The 21881-nt window shown below is 42.9% G+C and overlaps 1 protein-coding gene across 2 annotated transcripts in view; it reads left to right on the top strand.

The window, feature by feature from the left end:
- The window catches only part of SLC6A16 (solute carrier family 6 member 16), a 39101-nt gene that overhangs the window by 15126 nt on the left and 2094 nt on the right, over nucleotides 1–21881 (top strand). The window contains exons 2-11 of one of the 2 annotated variants that reach the window (XM_007997529.3): nucleotides 12332–12425; nucleotides 13538–14046; nucleotides 14474–14631; nucleotides 14818–14944; nucleotides 15159–15334; nucleotides 15571–15681; nucleotides 15865–16106; nucleotides 19630–19816; nucleotides 20257–20458; nucleotides 20903–21062. In XM_007997529.3, coding sequence (XP_007995720.3) covers nucleotides 12332–12425; nucleotides 13538–14046; nucleotides 14474–14631; nucleotides 14818–14944; nucleotides 15159–15334; nucleotides 15571–15681; nucleotides 15865–16106; nucleotides 19630–19816; nucleotides 20257–20458; nucleotides 20903–21062 — 1966 coding nt within the window. Of the gene's footprint in view, nucleotides 1–12331; nucleotides 12426–13537; nucleotides 14047–14473; nucleotides 14632–14817; nucleotides 14945–15158; nucleotides 15335–15570; nucleotides 15682–15864; nucleotides 16107–19629; nucleotides 19817–20256; nucleotides 20459–20902; nucleotides 21063–21881 lie in introns of those variants that run through there. The other variant, XM_073016196.1, reaches the window with a different exon arrangement.

The following is a 21881-nucleotide window of genomic DNA, read 5'->3' on the forward strand; positions in this document are numbered from 1 at the left end:
ATCCAAGGGTGTTGCCCGAACCGATCCGTCGACACCTGAAGGGGCCTGAAGAGGTTGCTAGGCTTCTCAGCTGGGGCTTCTTCACCCTCATTTTTGTCTGACTGGCTGGACTGAAGAACCTGGTGGAAGCCTCGGGGCTCGGGTGAGGGTCACTTGGCCCAGGGAGCCCTGAAACATTCCCAGATCTGGGGGGTGTGGGGCTGGGCGCCATTTTCCAGGCCCGGGCTCACTGGGCTCCCCTGACGGGTGACAGCTGGCTGGGAGCCTCCTGGTTGCCCTGGGCTCTGTGGAGCTGAGGAATCAAAGGGGTCCCTCCTTTACCCCCCACGTAGGACACAAGAAACTGTCTTCGGCTTTTCTCACTCATCCAGTCTGAGTTTGAGCCAATTCCTTGACAGGATTCGGCCATCAGTCCCTGCCTTTGGGGAAAGCCATCAGTGTCAACTGCCCGGGTGGCAGAAACAGGGGTCCAGCCCCTTCGCTGGTCTGTTAGGGCAGTTATTTTCTGCTTTTTGAAGAAATGGGACACCAGCTCCCTATTTTCCTTTTTTGGAGGTTATAGTTCCAGGGAAGGAGGTAATGTGAGGGAAATGGGCATTTCTGGGGGATCCTGAGCACTCCCCACAGGGCATGAGCTCAGGAGTTGCTTGGGATGACGGTGCAGGGACGCCATGGAGGGTTGCACCCATATGAGAGGAGGAGTCTGCCTGGGGCTCAAGGGGCTTTATGGGTGTTGGAAGTGGCCAGTTGGCCAAAACTCAGTTCTCTCACTTCCGTAAAGCTTGTTTTTAAGGACAACTATTCTAGAATGTGTTTAAGATACATGAATCTATTATTTTTTATTTATTTTTTTGAGATGGAGTCTCACTGTGTCACCCAGGTTGGAGTGCAGTGGTGTGATCTCTGCTCACTGCAACCTCTGCCTCCCAGGTTCAAGCGATTCTCCTGCCTCAGCCTCCCGAGTAGCTGGACTATAGGCGCACACCAGGCTGATCTCGAACTCCTGACCTCAGGTGATCCACCCTCTCCAGCCTCCCAAAGTGCTGAGATTACAGGCGTGAACCCCCACGCCCAGCCTATTATTATTATTTTTATGAGACAGGGTCTCTCTCTGTCTCCCAGGCTGGAGTCCAATGGCACGATCACTGCTCACTACAGCCTCGAACTTCTGGGTTCAAGCAATCCTTCCACCTCAGCCTTTCAAAGAGCTGGGATTACAGGCTGAGCCACTACAGGCCTGGTTTTCACTTATTTTGGGTGTATACCCAGAAGTGGAATTGCTGGATCATATGGTAATTCTATTTTTAAGTTTTTGAGGAACCACCATAGTGTTTTCCATGGTGGTTGCACCATTTTACATTCTGACTAGCAAGGCATAAGGATTCCAATTTCTCCACATCCTCACCAACAGTTCTTATTTTCTGCCTTTTTATGTTAGCCATCCTAATGGATGCGAGGTGTTATCTCATTGCAGTTTTCATTTGCATTTCCTTAATGATTAGTGACATCAAACATCTTTTCATGTGCTTTTTGGAGACTGGTATATCTTCCTTGGAGAAATGTCTATTTAAGTCTTTTGCCCATTTTTGAATTGTGTTGTTTGCTTCTTTGTTGTTGAGTTTTAGGAGTTCTCTATATATTCTGAATATTAATCTCTTATTAGACATATGATTTGCAAATATTTCCTCCCATTCTGTGGGTTGTCTTTTCACCCCTTTGATAGTGTCTCTTGATGCACAAATTGAAGTCCTGTTTGTCTGTTTCTTCTTTTGTTGCTTTTGCCTTTGGTGCCATATCCAATAATTCATTGCAGATCCACTATCATGAAGCTTTTGTCATATGTTTTCTTCTAAGAATTTTCTAATTTTAAGTGTTACATTTAGGTCTTTGGTTTATTTTGCGTATTTGTATGTGGTGTCAGGTAAGAGTCCATCTTTACTCTTTTGCATGTACATCATCCAGTTTTCCCAGCATCATTTGTTGAAAAGACTGTCCTTTACTCACTGAGTGGTCTTGGCACCCTTGTAAAAAGTCATTTTTCCATATATTGTTTCTGGGCCCTCTATTCTGTTCCCTTAGTCTGTATCTTTATGCGGGTAACACACTATTTTGATTACTATAGCTTTGTAATATTTTTTGAAATTGGGAAATGTGAGTACACCAGCATTTTTATTCTTTTTCAAGATTATTTTGGCTATTCAGGGTCCCTTGAAATTTTATGTTAGTTTTAGGACGTGTTTTTCTATTTCTGCAAAAAATAAATAAATAATTTTAAAAAAATTAAAAAGCTACTAAATCTGTAGATTGCTTTGGGTAACACTGACATCTTAACAGTGTTAAGTCTTCCAGCCCGTGAACATGGGATATTTTTCCATTTATTTATGTCTCCTTTAATCTTTTTCAGCAATGCTTTGTAGTTTTCTTTGTACATGTCTTTCACTTTCTTGGTTTTTGTTTTTTTTTTTGAGATGGAGTTTCTTGTTGCCCAGGTTGGAGTGCAATGGCACAATCTTGACTCACTGCAACCTCTGCCTCCCGGGTTCAAGCAATTCTCCTGCCTTAGCCTCCTGGGTAGCTGGGATTACAGGTGTGTGCCACCATGCCCGAGTAACTCGGTAATGGAGTCGGGGTTTCTCCATGTTATTCAGACTGGTCTCAAACTCCCGACTTCAGGTGATCCCCCGCCTTGGCCTCCCAAAGTGCTGGGATTACTGGTGTGAGCCACCGTGCCTGGCCAAGTTAATTCTTAAGTATTTTATTCTTTCTGATGCTATTACAAATTGAATTGTTTTCATAATTTTCTTTTCAGATTGTTCATTGTTAGTGTATAAAAATGCAACTGAGTTTTGATTGTTGACTTTGTATCCTGCTACTTTGCTGAATTCATTTATTAGCTCAAAAATTTTTTTGGTGAAATTTTTAGGATTTTCTACATATAAGATCATATCATCTTTCTAGTTTGGTTTTCTTTTATTTATTTATATTTTTGCCTAATTTCTTTGGCTAGGACTTCCAGTATTATGTTGAATAAAAGTGGCAAAAGTAGGCATTCTACGCTTGTTTCTAATCTTAGAGGGAAAGCTTTCAGTCTTTCATCGTTAAGTATGACATTTGCTGTGAATTTTTCGTATACGGCTGTTATGTTGGGATATTTTCCTTTTTTTTTTTTTTCTGAGACATGGTCTCATTCTGTCACCCAGGCTGGAGTGTAATGGTGTCGTCATGGCTCACTGTAGCTTTGACCTCCTGGGCTGAAGTGATTCTCCCACCTCAGCCTCTTGAGTAGCTAAAAAAAATTTTTTTTATAGAAGTGAGGTCTCATTATGTTGCCCGGGCTGTTTTTTTTGTTTGTTTATTTTTGTTTGTTTGTTTTTGTTTGTTAGTTTTTTGAGATGGAGTCTTGCTCTGTCACCCAGGCTGGAGTATAGTGGTATGATCTTTGCTCACTGCAACCTCTGCCTCCGGGGTTCAAGTGATTCTCCAGCCTTAGCCTCCCAAGTAACTGGGACTACAGGTGCATGCCACCACATCTGGCAAATTTTTGTATTTTCAGTAGAAATTGGGTTTCACCATGTTGGCCAGGCTGCTCTTGAACTCCTGACCTCAGGTGATCCACCTGTCTTGGCCTCCCAAAGTGCTGGGATTACAGATGTGAGCCACTGCACCTGGCCCCAGGCTGGTCTTGAACTCCTGCATTCAACTGGTCATCAGGCCTCCCAAAGTGGGGATTACAGGCATGAGTCACCATGCCCAGCCATATTTTCCTTTAACTCCTAGATTGTTGAGTTTTTTTTTTTAATCATGAAAGGGTATTGAGTTTTGTCAAATGTTTTTTCTGCGTCAATTGAGATGATCATGTTTTTCTTTCATTCTGTTAATGTGGTGTATTATATTGATTGATTTTTGTATGCAGAACCATCCTTGCATTCCAGGAATAAATCCCACTTGGCATGGGGTATAATCCTTTTAATATGCTGCTGAATTAGGTTTGGTAGTATTTTGTTGAGGATTTTTGCATCAAAGTTCATAATGAATATTGGTCTGTAGTGTTCTTTTCTTGTAGTGTCTTTGTATGGCTCTGGTATTAGCGCAATGTTGGCCTCATAGGATGAATGAGGAAGTGTTCCCTCTCCAATTTTTTGGAAAAGTTTGAGAAGGATTGATATTAATTCATTAAAGGCTTAGTAGAATTCACCCATGAAGCTATCAGGTCCAGAGCTTTTCTTTGTTGAGAGATTTTTGATTGCCAATTAAATCTCCTTACTAGTTATAGATCTATTCAGATTTTCTGTTTCTTTGTGATTTAGTCTTAGTAGATTTTGTATTTGTAGGAATTTGTCCATTTAATCTAGGTTATCCAGTTTATTGGAGTACAGTTGTTCATAGGTTCATAGTACTCTCTTATAATCCTTCCTATTTCTGTAGAATTGGTAATAATGTCCCCATTTTCATTTCTGATTTTAATAATTTGAGTCTTCTCTTTTTTTCTTAGTACATCTAGTTAAAGGTTGGTCAATTTTGTTGATATTTTTAAAGAACCAACTTTTGAATTCTCTATTGTTTTTCTATTCTCTATTCATCTCTGCTTTGGATTTAGTTTGCTCTTCTAGTTTCTTAAGTTTTAGAGTTAGGTTATTGATTCAAGATCTGTTTTTTTTTTTTTTTTTTTTTGAGAGGGAGTCTTGCTCCGTTGCCCAGGTTGGAGTGCAGTGGTGTGATCTTGGCTCACTACAACCTCCGCCTCCTGGGTTGGGTTCAAGTGATTCTCGTGCATCAGCCTCCTGAGTAGCTGGGATTACAGGTACCCACCACCACGCCCAGCTAATTTTTGTATTTTAGTAGAGATGGGGTTTCAGTATGTAGGTGAAGCTAGTCTTGAACTCCTGACCTCAGGTGATCCACCCGCCTTAGCCTCCCAAAGTGCTGGGATTACAGGCGTGAGCCACTGCGTCCAGCCTCTTTTTCATTTTTTAATGTAACCATTGATAGTTATAAATTTCCCCCTTAGCATTGCTTTTGTTGCTTCCTATAAATTTTAGTATGTGTGTTTTCGTTTTCATTTATCTGTATTTTCTAATTCACCTTCTATTTTCTTCTTTGATCCATTTGTTGTTTAAGAGTGTGTTTAATTTCCACAAATTTGTAAAAGTTTCAGTTTTACTTGTTTTTTTCTTTTTTTTTTTTGAGACGGAGTCTCGCTCTGTCACCCAAGCTGGAGTGCAGTGGCCGAATCTCAGCTCACTGCAAGCTCCACCTCCTGGATTTACACCATTCTCCTGCCTCAGCCTCCCGAGTAGCTGGGACTACAAGCGCCTGCCACCTCACCCGGCTAGTTTTTTGTATTTTTTAGTAGAGACGGAGTTTCACCATGTTAGCCGGCTGGTCTTGATCTCCTGACCTCATGATCTGCCCATCTCGGTCTCCCAAAGTGCTGGGATTACAGGCCTGAGCCACTGTGCCTGGCCTCAGTTTTACTTTTTTTTTTGTTATTCATTTCTAACTTCATCCTATTGTGGCTAGAGAAGCTATTTTGTATGATATTTATCCTTCTAATTCTGAGAAAAAAAAAGGAAATTTGTGGCCCACAAATTTGTGGTCTATCCTGGAAAATGCCCCATGTGCACTTGAGAAGAATGTGTATGCTGCTGCTGTTGGGTAGAGTGTTCTGAATGTATCTGTTAGATCTAGTTGGTTTATTGTGTTAAGTCTATTTCCTTGCTTATCTTCTGTCTGCTGGTTCTATCCATTGTTCATAGTGGGATATTAAAGTCTCCAATTATTGTAGAACTTTTTATCCTTTCAATTATGTGAGTCTTTTCTTCATATATCTATACATACACATATATATACATATATACACACATATATACACATATATACATATACACACATATATCCATATATACATATACACACATATATATACATATATACATATATATGAAGGAATTAAGAGTAAAGAAGAAGAGTTGGTCAACATACAGCAGGTTCATCTCATTGTACAAATGTAAGTTTCTCAAGCTTCAGTTCTTTGGGCATCTGGCTTGTTGGAAAATTGGTCCAGTTTCATTTTCATATCCTTCCTTTATTTTGGACCTCCAGTTACACATTTTAGGCCATTTGATATTGTCCCACAGTCACTAATGCTCTGGTAATTGCTTTCAGTCTTTTTTTTTTTCTTTGTGCTTCATTTTGGATTGTTTCTATTGCTATATCTTCAAGTTCACTGATTTATTAAAATCTGCCAGTAATCTTCAGTGAAATTTTCATTTCAGGTGTTGTATCATCTCTAGAAGTTCTATTTGATTTTTAAAATATATCATGGCCAGTCATGGAGTCTTGTGCCTGTAATCCCAGCACTTTGGGAGGCCATGGCAGGCAGATCACATGAGGTCAGGAGTTTGAGAGCAGCCTGGCCAACATAGCAAAACCCTGTCTCTACTAAAAATTAAAAAAAAAAAAAAAAGCCAGGTGTGGTGGTGCACACCTGTAATTCCAGCTACTTGGAAGGCTGAGGCAGGAGAATTGCTTGAAATGTGGAGGCAGAAGTTGCAGTGAGCTGAGATCAGTGTAGGCAACAGAGTGAGACTCCGTCTCAAAAAAGAAAATATCTATCTGTCTAGCTAGCTAGCTATCTGATATTTCCTCATTCTGTTCATGCTTTCCTTTTAAGTCCTTGACCATACTGAGCACATTTGTAAGAGCTATTTTAGTGTTACGATGTGTTAATTCCGTTAGTCAATCATTTCTGGTTTTGTTTTCTAATTATGGGTGACTTTTCCTGCTTCTTTGCATGTCTAGTAATTTTTGACTAGATGATTGACATGAATTTTTTGTTGTTCAGTGCTAGGTTTGTCGGTATTATCTTAAGGAATGTTGGCCTTTGTTGTAACAGGCAGTTACTTGAAGATCAGTTTTGGCTCTTTAAGAGTTGCTTTTAAGACTTTTTTTTTTTTTCTTCCCCAGGTCTAAAGTAGTCCTACTACTAGAACTAGAGCTAGCTTATGCCACCTTGAATGTTCCAAGTATTCAGTAAAGTCTCTCCATACTGGCTGGTGGAAACTTAAGTAATTCTTGTTCTTCTTCAAGTTCTAGGAATTGTTTTACCTATAGTTCCTCAGCAATTTTCTTTCCTTGGAATTTACTCTTTGCCTGTTCTTATGAAGTTTCATAAGAATACATGTGCAGGTTGATATTTAGCTAATGGCTCAAAGTATTTTATCCAGATTCCTAGAGCTTTTTCTCTGTGGCTTCCTTCTGTTGAGTACTTAGCCCAGCTAATTCTAGTCACCTAAGCCTTCCTGAACTGATTTTTGCCTCAAGTACTGAGACTGCCAGGCTCTGTTTGTATTCTTCCTCCTGTGCCAAAGTTTGGAAATAGTAGCAGAAAAACAGGGCAATGATGCAATTAGTTACCTTGTTTTTTGGCCTTTTTTTTAGAGATTGCAATGCTGTACTGCCTTTGTTTAATATGTGAAAATAGTTGTTTCAATTATTTGTACAGTTTTGTAGTGTTTTTGTGGAGGTAAGTCCAGACACTGTTTTGCTTTCATGGTCAAAAGTGGAAATTTCTTCTCCCCACTTTTATCTGGATCCTGTATATCCTTCATCTCTGTTTTCTTAAAATTATTTTTAATTAATTTAATTAAATTATTATTATTATTATTTTTGAGATAGGATCTTACTCTGTTGCCCAAGCTGTAGTGCAGTGGTACGATCTTGGTTCACTGCAACCTCCCTCTCCTGGAGTCGAGTGATTATCTCACCTCAGCCTTCCGAGTAGCTGGGGCTACAGGCGTGTCCCACCATGCCTGGCTAATTTTTGTATTTTTTGGTAGAGATGGGATTTCACCATGTTGGCCAGGCTTGTCTTGAACTCCTGACCTCAAGTGATCCTCCCACCTCAGCTTCTCAAAGTGCATGAACCACTGCACCTGGCCTATTTTATTTTATTTTTTTTAGGGAATGGGGTCCCACTCTGTTGCTCAGGCTGGAGTGCAGTGGTATGATCATAGCCCACTGCAACCTTAAACTCCTGGGCTCAAGCAGTCCTCTCCACTTAGCCTCCCAAATAGCTGGGACCACAGGCATGTGCCACTATGCCTGGCTAATTTTAATTTTAATTTTTTTTTTTTTTTTGGTAGAGATAGGTTTTCACTGCATTGTCAAGGCTGATCTTGAACTCCTGGCCTGAAGTGATCCTCCTGCCTTGGCCTCCCAAAGTACTAGGATTACAGGCATGAGCCCCGTGTCTGGCCTATCCTTTGTCATTCTTGTTCTCGTATTGCTCAATTTAGCTTTACTCACAGGAATTTCTCATTGTGGCTTCTGGGTTGAAAAAGATCCCTGGTTGGTTAATTTTAAGAGTTCATAGAATCTAGCCTGCCCTGGTCCCTTCAGTTTCTATTGTAGACTCCATGCACTCAACTGTTATTGATTAGGCAAGGCATCTTCTAGTTTTAGCTGTTGTTCTCTAATAGGCTTTCCATGATTTCTGGTGAGTACCTGTTGATTATTTTGAGAGGTCTGTTTCCCTGCACCCCACCCCCAGGTCTGTCAGATGTTGTCTTGCTTCCTTTGTTTCCTTCCACACAGATGCTGATTCTTTACAGGTCTGTGGCTCTTGTGGTTTATTCTCACAGACTTGTATTTTGGGGTTTATCTTGGTATCGTAAATATTATCCATGGATTTTGGGCTTGCAATCTAGTAGAACTACTTGTTTTCATGTGGGTATTTGGGAAGATTTTAAAACGATGTTGCTGTTATTGCCATTACCTCCCCAGGATTTTACTCTATATTTAAAAAAAAATTTATAAGTGGCATTTAAAATTTTTGTTTTCTAATTATGTATTGCAAGCATAGACACATAATTAATTTTCATTTATTGCCATTTGCATACAACAATCTTGCTAAATTATTTTATTAATTTAAATAATTTATCTGTAGTATTTTGGATCTTCCACAGATATATCATCTGTGACTAGTGAGTTTTGTTTAATCTTTGTCTTTTGTTCCCCTTGCTTTACTGTGCTGTCTAAAATATTTAATGCAATGGGAAGGAAGTGCTGATAGCTGTTTTCATTGGTTGTTCTTGATTTCAAAAGGAAAGCTTTCCTCATTTCACTATTAAGTATGTAGCTATGTTTAAGCATACATTCACTATTAAGTATGATCATTTTGGTTTTTTGAGAGACACCATTTATCAGGGAAATTATTCCTGGTTTTCTGAAAGTTTTTCTCTTTAAATCATTATTGTATGTTGCACTTCATGAAATGTTTTTCCTCTATTTCTTGAGATGATAATATTTTTCTTCTTTATTATATCAATATGGCTAATTGATTTTCTTTAGTGGAATGCTTTGAATCATTTCTACTAAGAGTTTTTTGCTTTGTAGTTACCATGAAGCTTACATAAAACATCTCCTGCCTCAGCCTCCCAAAGGGCTAGGATTACAGGCATGAGCCACCATGACCAGCCCCAAAGGCTGGATTTTTGTACCTAATTTTTTCTTCAGCCTTTTCTCGCCTGCATGGTTTCCTGCTTCTCTGTTAATCTTATGGAAGCATCGTTTGTCTCAGGGAGACGCCCGTCAACCCACTGCATTTCTCTTTGGAGTGGCCCACCTGTTGTTGCATTCTCTGGCATATAGCTTCTGGAAGCCATTGGTTCACTGGAGCAGAAGGTCTTTGGCAAGTGATTGTTTTTATTTCCCACAAGTTGCTGGGAAAGTATGTACTTCCTGAAACATTGAACCACTTTGCCAGGAAAAAGAGGTGTGAACTAACTCCTCAGTGATTACAGTTTGGTCCTGTTTCTTGTTTATGTAGCAGAAGTTTCTCTGTTTTTGACATGAGGATGGAACCTATTTTTCAGAAATGATGCAGATATCCCCATATATGTAATATTTTAAAATCATTTGTTTTTGTTGTTGTTGGGTAGGGGGAGATTGTGAGTAAGTTTGGAGATTGGTGTTCGTGTGACTATCTTTCTTAGAAGAAAATTCCTTTTGTTTTGATAGTGAATTGTAGGAGTGGCAGGTGCTTGGAAGTTTAAAAAATTAAAAAAATTTTTGACATAATTTCAGACTTACAACACTTCCATCTTTCCTTGTCTTCATTGACTGTGACATTTTTACTGAGTACAGGCCAGCTATTTTACAGAACGTACTTCAATTTAGATTTGTTTTCTGATGTTTCCTCACGATTGGAGTTTTGTTACACGTTTTTGGCAGGAATCCCACAGAAACAATGTTGTGCTCTTAATGCGTTGTATCAGGCGTTACATGATATCAGTTGACTATTATTGGTTAAGGTAGTGTGTAACACTCTAAAGATACTATTTTCTTGTTTTTTGGGGGGGATATCTTATGGGGAGATACAGTAATACTGTGCAATTATCCTGTCCCCATCAAATTTTCATCATCTTGTGTTAGCAACCATTGATGATTCTTGCTTGAATCAGTTATTACTCTGGTAGTTTCCAGACAATGATTTGTTAAAAAGACATCTTTATTGAGGTATGATTGACATATAAAAAACTGTACATATTTAATGTGTACAACTTGATTAGTTTGTGATAAGCAATTACCTTCTAATTCATCGTTCCTTGTACATGTATTAGTTTGTATTCTACTGTAAGGAAGAGGTTTTCCTTTTCCTGAGTTGTATCCCTGTGGATTCATAGATTGTTTTAGTCTGTTGGTTCTCATCTGTTACTATTATTTATTTTGATGTTCTTATTTGTCCAGATTTGGCTGATGAAGGCTTCTTCAATTGGATTTCTTTGTCCGTGATGATCTTTTTACTTTCACTTATCAATACATATTTTTTCTTAATTATGATTATTGTTATTATTATTTTTTGAGATGGAGTCTTGCTGTGTCGCCCAGGCTGGAGTGCAGTGGTGCCATCTCGGCTCACTGCAAACTCCACCTCCCCGGTTCATGCCATTCTTCTGCCTCAGCCTCCCAAGTAGCTGGGACTACAGGCGCCCACCACCGTGCCTGGCTAATTTTTTGTATTTTTAGTAGAGACAGGGTTTCACCGTGTTAGCCAGGATGGTCTCGATCTCCTGACCTCGTGATCCACCCGCCTCGGCTTCCCAAAGTGCTGGGATTACAGGCGTAAGCCACCACACCCGGCCGATTATTATTATTTTTTTGAGACGGAGTCTTACTCTGTCACCCAGGCTGGAGTACACTGGTACGATCTTGGCTCACTGCAACCTCTGCCTCCCGGTTCAAGTGATTCTCCTAAGTCAGCCTTCCTAGTATCTGGGATTACAGGTGCCTGCCACCATGTCTGGCTATTTTGTTTTTGTATTTTTAGTAGAAATAGGGTTTCACCATGTTGGCCAGGTTGGTCTCAAACTCCTGACTTCAAGCGATCCACCTGCCTTGGCCTCCCAAAGTGCTGGGATTACAGGCGTGAATCACCATGCCTGGCCATATTTTTCTTGATTATTAAATACAGGTGAGTGGGGAATGGTGGCTTGTGCCTGTAATGCCACCTACTCTGAAGGCTGAGGCAGGAGACTCACTTGAGCACAGGAGTTCGAGGCCAGTCTGAGCAACATAGTGAGACTCCCATCTTGAAAAAAACTTTTAAAAATTAGCTAAGTATGGTGGCACATGCCTATAGCCCTAAGTACTTTGGAGGATAAGGTGAGAGGATCCTTTGAACCCAGGAGTTCAAGGCCGCAGTGAACTGTGGATCACGCCACTGCGTTCCAGCCTGGGTGACAGAGTGAGAACCTGTGTCTGAAAAAATCGTAATACAAGATTTTAAAAAATGTAATGTAAAATCAGGGATAAGGATATAAACATACTTGTAGCCATCATCACCTTTTTTTTTTTTTTTTTTTTTGAGACAGGGTTGCCCAGGCTGGAGTGCAGTGGCACGATCTCGGCTCATTGCAACCTCTGCCTCCTGTATTCAAACGATCCTCCGGCCTCAGCCTCCTGAGTAGCTTGGATTACAGGCGTGAGCCACTGCGCCCGGCCTGATCATCTTCTCTATATTGATGTATTTCCTTTCAACCTTTCATTGCATTTTTTAATGTAGTAGAGATAGAACTAAAGATAGAAATTTGTATCTTAGTTTTATATTTTTAACCTGTAATTGAATTATAAGCATTTTCTTGAGTAACAAAGAGCTCTTTGGAAGCTGTGTCTCAGAAGCAATTATCCATGTCACCCAAATGTGCCAGTGCTGCCTTGAGGCCCACCTACTGCCTCTGCTTTTGGAAAGCATGCTCCTTCCCCCACTGAAAGAAAACTCCAGTTTCCCCTCTCTCTTCCTCTCTTTCACGTAACTTTTTTTCTTTTTCAGCACACTCCGTGCCCGTTTTCTTGTATTTGAAGAGCCAACAGAAGTTCAGAGTGGCAGGAACTTGGAGACCAAGGAGAATAGCCCCAGATGCGAGGTAGAACACCATCCTTTTGCTGGAGATAGAGCAGTAGGTGGAGATGGAGAATGAATAAATTAACAATCAATAGGTTATGAAATCAGGAGATGAGAAATGCCGTGAAGTAGAGAGAGCAGCGGGTAGGTAGCTGCTATTTTACATAGGTGGACAGGGAAGACATCTCTGGTGAGGCTATATTTGAGTTAAAGATCTGAGTGTTTTACAGATTAGAAAGCTCAGAAAGGTAAAGTAACTTTTCTAAGGTTACAGGGCAGATTTAGTATTAAATTAGTTTAGTTTTGTTTCATTTTTAAATTCAGAAGCCCTCTATAAATAGTACTTCAGTGTTCTTAGAAATCCTTTGATTTCAGGCTGGCTGCAGTGGCTCACACCTGTAATTCCAGCACTCTGGGAGGCTGAGGTGGGCGGATCACTTGAGGTCAGGAGTTCAAGACCAACCTGGCCAATATGGCAAAACCCCGTCTCTACTAAAAATACAAAAATTAGTCAGGTGTGGTAGTGGGCACCTGTAATCCCAGCTACTTGGGAGGCTGATGCAGGAAAATCGCTTGAACCCGGTAGGTGGGGAAAAAAAAATCCTTTGATTGTAGGGATTCCTGACTTTTGGGTGTGTCTGTCTCTATCCCTATGCCGTGCAAGAAAACATTTCTGTTTTGTTTTGTTTTGGGATGGAGTCTCACTCTGTCTCCCAGGCTGGAGTGCAGTGGCCTGATCTCGGCTCACTGCAACCTCTGCCTCCCAGGTTCAAGCAATTATCCTGCCTCAGCCTTCGAGAAGCTGGGATTACAGGTGCCGACCACCACACCCAGCTAATTTTTGTATTTTTAGTAGAGATGGGGTTTCGCCATGTTGGCCAGACTGGTCTCGAACTCCTAACCTCAGGTGATCCACCTGCCTTGGCTTCCCAAAGTGCTGGGATTACAGGCGTGAGCCGCCGCGTGAAAACATTTCTAAGAAGTGAAACTTATGCAGGAGACTTTTTTGTGCTTTGAATGTCAGTGGTGGTTGGGATAGAAATAAAGTTTGCTTTGAGGAGATGTTGATTGTTTTGTAACTCAGTAGTTACTTGACTCTAAAATCTATAATCTACCGTTTTTGGTGTCCTGCAGGTCTGTTCAGGAAGATGAACCCTCCCTTGCAGAAGCTGGAGCTGCCCCAGGGAGTCTGTCTGGGATGAAGACAGAGGCCCAGCCTTCGACATCCTCGCTGGCAAACACCTCATGGACTGGCACAGTGATTTCTGACACTGTCCCAGGAAGTCAAACATGGGAAGACAAGGGTCCATTGACCTGGTCTGCAGCATCTGGGACCTCAGAGGCCCAAGTTTCAGCAGCCCGGGTTGCAGAGGCTAAGACCTGGGAGGCTCATGTTTTTGAGGCTCAGGCCAGGACCAGTCAGCCAAAGCAAATTTCTGTATTGGAGGCGGCAACTGCCTCAATCCTGAAACAGAAATCCACGTACGAGAAGGTGCAGATAACAGAGAAGAAAGAGAGTGAGGTCCTCCTTGCCCGTCCATTCTGGTCCAGCAAAGCTGAGTACATTCTGGCTCAGGTGGGCTTCTCTATGAAGCCATCTTGTCTCTGGCACTTTGCCCACCTGTGGCTTAACAGTGGAGGCTGTAAGTCTGGGGACCAGGAAACCTGAGTCCACAAGGGGCAAGGAGGACAGAGTCCTGTCCAGGCTTTAACCGTGAATGTTTCTGAGATAAGTAGAGACCAAAGACCTGGTGCTCTGAGCAGGATAGGAGCCAGGTCCCTGGACACCTAAAATCATGAGCGGTGTAGAGGTTCAGGGTATCTGAACATGGGGATAGTAAAGCTTGAGGCCTGGGTCCAAGGTGGGCTGGAAACTAGGTACTCTGGTCTTCCAGGAATTGGGGGCCAGAAGACTGGACACTTGGGACCGTGAGGGATGTAGACATGGGTGAGCCCTGATGCCTGTGACCCTGGGGGAGGTCGCTGGTAGGGAGAATGTTTTCCTGGGCTCCTGGAGTCCAGGCACTGAAAGGACATGGTTCTCAGAGTCCCCCCGAATCCTCTTCACAGGCAGTTTCGCCGCCATCTACATCTTCATGCTGTTCCTGGTCGGGATTCCTCTTGTCTTCCTGGAGATGGCAGCCGGTCAGAGCATGCGTCAGGGTGGCACGGGTGTATGGAAGATCATTGCCCCCTGGATTGGTGGTGTGGGGTATTCTAGCTTCATGGTGAGGAGCCCATGGCTGCCCAGGCCTGACTTTTACACCCCACCCGCATCCCAACCCTCCTCCTGAAATGCGCCCCATGAATACCTCCATGGGTCAGATCCCTTTGGTTCCCCAATCCTCTGTCAAATCCCCTCCCTTTTCCTGTCCCGGCTCTTCCTCCCCAGCCATGTCGTCCTTGGCCCCCAGGTGTGTTTCATCCTCGGCCTGTACTTCAATGTGGTCAATTCCTGGATCATCTTTTACATGAGCCAGTCCTTCCAGTTTCCCGTTCCATGGGAGAAATGTCCCTTAACGATGAACTCCAGTGGCTTTGGTGAGGAGGAAGTGAAAGAAGAGGAGAAGGGAAAAATGGAGAAGTAGAAGTAGAAGAGAATTTGGAAGAGGAGAGAGTGGGGAGGGACAAGGAAGAAGAAGAAGAAGGAAAAAGAAATGGGAGAGGGAAAGAGAAAAGGGAGGCGGGAGAGGGGATAAGGAAGAAGAGGGGGTACTTTGTCTAGCAGGCATGTCTAAAGCCAGGTCCCCCCCAGATCCTGAATGTGAACAGACAGCACCCTCCATATACTTCTGGTACCGGCAGACCTTGAAGGCCTCAGACAGAATCGAGGATGGCGGGTCACCAGTCTACAGTCTGGTCCTGCCCTTCTGTGTTTGCTGGTGTCTTGTTGGTGCTTTCATGATCAATGGGCTTAAGTCCACGGGGAAGGTGAGCCACCAGTATTGGATTCCTTGAAATTCTCAGATGCTTTAGCCCTTACCTCACTTTGTTACTTGTTGATCTCCTAATCTCTTGCTCCTCTGGCCTTTTACTCCCACTAGCCCCGACTCTTGCTGAAGGCTTTCTTCTAACTCCTATTCATTTCTGACTCGGAACTTTCGATCCCTCCTGTTGGTTGACCCCTGCTGGTACACAGGTGCTGATATGTCCCACTCTCAATTCAGGTGATCTGTGTCTTGGTACTGCTGCCTCATTTCATCATCATTGGTTTCTTCGTCCGGAGTCTACTGCTGGAAGGGGCAAAATTTGGCCTTCGACAGTTGGTAGTTGCCAAGGTGAAATCTGTCTCCTCAATCCTCCATCAGGCCTTGTAGGGCACCACAGCTGCCTGTTCTTAGAGCTTCCTTTCCCCATTCTTTCCTTCTGCATCTCCCTCTCTCCTCCCTGCAACATTTCTATTATAGTTGTCCTCTGCTGCTTCTTTTACAACCCCCTTATACTTGTCTTCTCTCTTTTAGATATCGGATGTGTACAATGTGAGTGTGTGGTCTGCAGCAGGAGGTCAAGTTTTGTTTAACACAGGCATAGGCCTTGGCTCTGTTGCCTCCTTAGCCTCCTACATGCCCCAGTCCAACAACTGTCTCAGTGATGCCTTTCTCGTGTCTGTGATAAACCTGCTCACTTTGTTGATTGTCACATCTTTCAACTTCTCTGTCCTGGGCTTCTGGGCGACAGTCATCACACATCGCTGCTGTGAGAGGTAAGGCCAGCCCCCTTGTGGAGGGTCCCAGCCCCAGGGAATTTTCAAACCCAAAGACCCTAACCTTAAAGGCGCTGCAAAGATCCACGTTCACACATTTCGACCTTGGGTGCACTTGCATACCTTCCCCATAGCTAAAAATGGAGACAATAGAATCTCCTATCATGTATTATCCTTCTCAGAGCCTTTTGTCACCCTAGAAAGTAATCTTCAAACTAAGAGATTGCCAGCTCTCCACCTCAGAGTGAATATGCTAACAGGGATGTACTGAAAATGGAAAACATTGAAGGCTACTCTAATCCCAGATACACAACAAAATAGCATCCAAGACCACACCACCCAGAGACCCTTCCAAGGCTATCCTTGGAAAAATGGAGAGGTAGAAGGCCCCATTCTTAACTGTCAACTCCTGAATTGGGGATTTCTGTCAATCTATCAGAAACTCCAAAAGGATTCTCTGTACTAGAACCTTAATTGTCTGATCACCCCTGTTTCTTATTTTTCTTATTTTTAGGCATTAATTTCAAAAACATCCATCAGACATTTAGGAAGTATTCTTTCTATACCATAGCACTTGGACAGGTGAATCTGACCACAGTCCTTGTTTCATTAAGTTTTCAATTTTTTGGGGAGAAGGAAAGGAGAGAATGAGACAGCCAAAAACTTATGCTAACGGGTAACTGAAGTGATAGGTGGGGACAGGAGACGGCCATTCTGTTTGGGCTAGTCAGATGGGGCCTTCCAGAGGAGGCAACCCTGAGTTGAATTTCTCCCAGTAGTCTTTTTTTTTCTTCCTCCTCCTCTTCCTTTCTTTCCCAGAGTAGGTTTTTTTGTTTGTTTTTTTAATTTAAATTTTTGAGAACGGGGTCCCACTACATTGCTCAGGCAGGTCTTGAACTCCTGGGCTCAAGTTATCCTCCTGCCTCTGCCTTCCAAAGAGCTGGAATTACAGGCATGAGCCACTGCTTCCGGCCTCTCCTAGTAATCCTAACCCTCACAAATAACCACCATTTTCTTCTAGAAGATGCCTGGGAATATACATGTGTGCGTGTGCAAGAGTTCTTGACAGCATATAGTTAGGAAAGGAATTGCTGAGTAGGGTGTGCTCACCTTCAATTTTATCATATATTGTCTGGTTTTCAAAGTGGTGTAATGCATTACCCTCCCATCAGGGATGTGTGAGACTTCCATTTGTTCTACTTTTTGCACAACACTTGATTAAACTTGGTTGGACTTTTAAATTGTTTCCAGTCTGGTGGGAGTGTAATGGTAACTTTTTGGGTATTTTCAAAAGAAACCTTTTATTATGAGCTATTACATACATATGTAAAAATGCATAAAACAAGGCTGGGAGCAGTGGCTCACGCCTGTAATGCCAGCTCTTAGGGAGGCCGAGGTGGGAGGATTGCTTGAACCCAGGAATTTGAAGCCAGCTGGGTGAGACACCGCCTCTAACAAAAAAAAAAAAAAAAAAAAAAAAAAAAAATGTATAAAACAATGTACAGTGTAACGAACTACGAAGTAAGCATCACCCGTATTAAGAACTAGAATAACCCTAGCTGCTCTCCATGTATCTTTTTCTAATCATAATCCCTTTACTGCCTCCCAGAGGTTAACCATCATAAAAGTCAGGATAGTGGTTATTATATTGCTTAGTAGATATGCATACATACATGATCAAATATAAAGAAAAACAAGCCCAGGTGCGTGGGCTCACGCCTATAATCCCAGCACTTCGGGAGGCTGAGGAGGGTGGATCACAAGGTCAGGAATTTGAGACCAGTCTGGCCAATATGGTGAAACCCCATCTCTACTAACAAATACAAAAATTAGCTGGATGTGGTGGCACACACCTGTAGTCCCAGCTACTCAGGAGGCCAAAGCAGGAGAATCACTTGAACCTGGGAGGCGGAGGTTGCAGTGAGTGGAGATTGCACCAATGCGCTCCAGCCTGGGCGACAGAGCAAGTCTCCATCTCAAAAAAGAAAAAGAAAAAGCCTGCTATGGTGTTAATTGGGATTGCATCAAGTCTGTAGATCATCTCTGAACCAGCTTTCCTTGCATTCCTGGTTATGGAGAAGGGCCAGGGGCAAAGCTTCTGCTTCATTTTTATTGTGAAGGTATAGCCCTTTGAAGTTGTCAGATTTAAGTGGGGAACTTCTATTCTGATCCTTATTTTGGGCAGGCTCTGGTGCTTTATATCTGGCCTCCATGGCCCCCTTTTGTATCTGAAAAGTCTTAAAATTGGAAAGTGCAGGTCTAGTTTGTTGCATTTTGCATACATCTTTGGGACAAAGTATATTTGGAAGTCCCCTTTCTCCACTGCTTTGCCTGTACTTCAGTTTTTGCCTGATGATTCCTTATTATCTTGTCAACGTTTTTATTTCATTAGAAGATTTAAAAATATCTTCCAGGCCGGGCACGGTGGCTCACGCCTGTAATCCCAGCACTTTGAGAGGCCAAGGCAGGCAGATCACCTGAGGTCGGGAGTTCAAGACTAGCCTGACCAACACAGAGAAACCATGTCTCTACTAAAAATACGACAAAATTAGCCAGGCACGGTGGTGCATGCCTGTAATCTCAGCTACTCGGGAGGCTGAGGCAGAAGAATTGCTTGAACCCAGGAGTCAGAGGTTGCGGTGAGCCAAGATTGCGCCATTGCACTCCAGCCTGGACAACAAGAGCAAAACTCGGTCTCAAAAAAAAAAAAAAAAAAAAAAATCCTCCAGCCTTTTAAATTATTTCCAATGAGAAAATTGGTTCAAATCTCTAGCTTATTACTGGAATAGCATGTAGTATTTTATTTTCTAAAATGTGATCAAACTCTACTTGCTTGCCTTTTGCTTTTATCAGTGAATCTTGGCAAGCTGCCCATTGCAGTTCTTACAGAGCAATGACCTGAAGTTTTAAGGGTTTGTAGGAGTTAGCCAAGTGAAGAATGGCGGTGGGGGTGGAGTCGGTATTGTGTGTGAGAGGGTATGGTGGGCCTTGAAACTGTAAGTTGTGTGTGAGAGGGTACGATGTGGCCAGAACATGGAATGTGAAGAGAGCCATAGGGACATATGAGGCCAAAATGGTCATCAGGGCTCACATCAAAAAGTCGAACCAGCAGCTGCTCTCACACAGCACAACTCCATGGGAACATTATCATCATAGTCTCTGTGCTCCCGGACATGCTGTAACAGGAGGTTTAGAAAGTTGGCTTTTACCCGTTAGTCTCAGCCAAGAGGGAAGGTAGACAGTGAATAAGAAACCCCATCACTAGAGCAGAGACCACTGAGTCCCCAAGAAGACTAGAAAATGCTTCTCCTAGGCTCTCCCATGGTCATAAATTCTCCAGGATTACACAAACGAATTCATGTCCCTGAAGGCGGGTGCCTTCTAGGTTTCATCCCAGGCTCTATCTTACCCAGATCACTAATGCTAAGCCAGTGATAGCCGTTTTTATCTTGAAGATAAAGGAAAAGGAGACCATCTCCTACTGGGCCAAATGGTTCAATTTGATTCCACCCCCTATCCCCAGGAATGCTGAAATACTTTTAAAGCTGATAAACCTAGGGAAACTGCCTCCTGACGCCAAGCCCCCTCTCGACCTGCTTGACAACCCGACCTCCATCTACAACACCTGGTTCAATGGCCTTCCCCAGCACATCAAAAGCATGGTTCTCCACGAGGTGACTGAATGCAACATAGAGACTCAGTTTCTTAAGGTCAGTAAAAATAACTGAGTCTGAAAGCCCTTGGCACAACAGAAATTTTTGCTTTTATTAGCACGAGAAAAAAATCCCAGAAGCACCAGGATAATCTGTGGCGCTTAGTAATACGAAGTACTATAGTTTGCAGAATGGCCTTCCAAGGATAATGCTAGCTGGATTGATTTTTCCATGTCAGAAAAATCAATGACTCCCTCCCTCCTATCGTTCAGGAGTCTGCTCACATGTCACCTTATCGGAAAGGCCCTCCCTGAAGTCGTATCTGGATTGGTGCCCACACACACTCCCACTATGGGCTGGCTTGGCGATCTGATTTTCTCAGTGATCCAGGGATTTTCAGGAGTTTTCCAGGGAAGATAGAGTGTATACTTGTCTATATTTTTTTGTTATTGTTTAGTTCAATGACACTTCAACACCTGTTTGTTCTCTCTTCGCAGGCTAGCGAGGGCCCAAAGTTTGTATTCCTGTCCTTTGTTGAAGCCATGTCCTTCCTTCCTCTGTCTGTCTTCTGGTCTTTTATCTTCTTCCTGATGTTGCTGACCATGGGGCTGAGCAGCGCAATAGGGATTCTGCAGGGCATCGTTACTCCACTCCAGGACAACTTCTCTTTCTTCAGGAAACATACAAAGCTGCTCATAGGTACTCTGACCTAGGCCCTACTCCTAACAATGACCCTGACCCCTGACACCACTGGGATTTTTTTTTGGGACAGGGTCCCGGTAGTCCAGGCTGGTGTGCAGTGGTGTGATCTTGGCTTACTGCAACTTCTGCCTCCTGGGTTCAAGTCATCCTCCCACCTCAGCCTCCCCAGTAGTTGGGACCATAGGCATGCGCCACCACGCCCGGCTAAGTTTTGAAGTTTTGGTAGAGACGGGCTTTCGCCATGTTGCCCAGGCTGGTCTCAGACTCCTGGGCTTAAGCAATCTGCCCACTTCAGCTTCCCAAAATGCTTGGATTACAGATGTAAGCCACCGCGCCCGGCCACCACTGGGTCTGCCACCAGTCCTGGTCTATGACCTCTACTTAGCCCTTGTCACCCAGCCCTGACTTCTAACCTTGATCCAGATCTCATGTTTTCTCCAGTGGGACTCTTTCTGCTCATGTTCGCGTGTGGCCTCTTCTTCACTCAACCTTCAGGCAGCCACTTCATCAAACTGCTGAGTAACCACTGGATAGTCTTGCCCATCATCGTCATTGCCATATTTGAAACCATGGCTGTATCCTGGGCCTATGGGGCCAGGAGGTGAAGTCCTAAGCCCAGGTTCTCACAAAGCATGGGACTATCGGGAAGGTTGACCCCTTTCTTGTTGCCTCTACTGTTGCCCAACTAGTGTGACATAGAGACTGTTAATTTCAGAGCCTTCTGGGAAACCTTTTTATTCATTCATCCATTTTCACATATATTTTGGGTGCTGCATATGTGCCAGGCACTGTTTTAGTCATCAAGGATAGGAGCATTGAATAAAAGAAGTATTCCTATTCTCAGAAAGCTTACATTTTAGTGGTCTAGAGAGACAATAACCAATTAGCAAAGAAAGAATAAAAACATTGAGAATAAATATAAGTGATAGGAAGAATCAAAGGGTGAGGTCAGATGGCCCATAGTGGGAGTGTGTGTGGGCACCCATCCAGGTAAGCCTTCAGGGAGGGCCTTTCTGATAAGGTGACATGTGAGCAGACTCCTGAATAATAGGAGGGAGGGAGTCATGACAAGACTTTGAGGAAAGTGCTCCCTGCAGGGAAACAAATTACCAAGGCCAGAGGAAGCATAATGCCTAGAGTTTTTGAGAAAAAAGGAAGTCAGAGAGGCTGGAATAGAAGATATTAGGAGATGGCGCTAGAGAAATGATGGGGGCCAAATCATGTAGGGTTTTGTAAGCCACTATAGGAGTCAGCTTTGTATGCAGAATGAGAGATGAAGCATTGGAAGGTTTTGAGTAGGAGAATGACATTTTCAGGTGGAAGTTGCCATTATTAGATTTGTTTTTTAAAAAGGTATCTATGGCTGCTGTGTGGAGAATAGATCAGGAAGGGTCCAGAGTGAAGCCAGGATAAGAGTTGG

The sequence above is a fragment of the Chlorocebus sabaeus genome, chromosome 6 (genome assembly GCF_047675955.1).
Source record: "Chlorocebus sabaeus isolate Y175 chromosome 6, mChlSab1.0.hap1, whole genome shotgun sequence".
NCBI classification, from domain to species: Eukaryota; Metazoa; Chordata; class Mammalia; order Primates; family Cercopithecidae; genus Chlorocebus; species Chlorocebus sabaeus.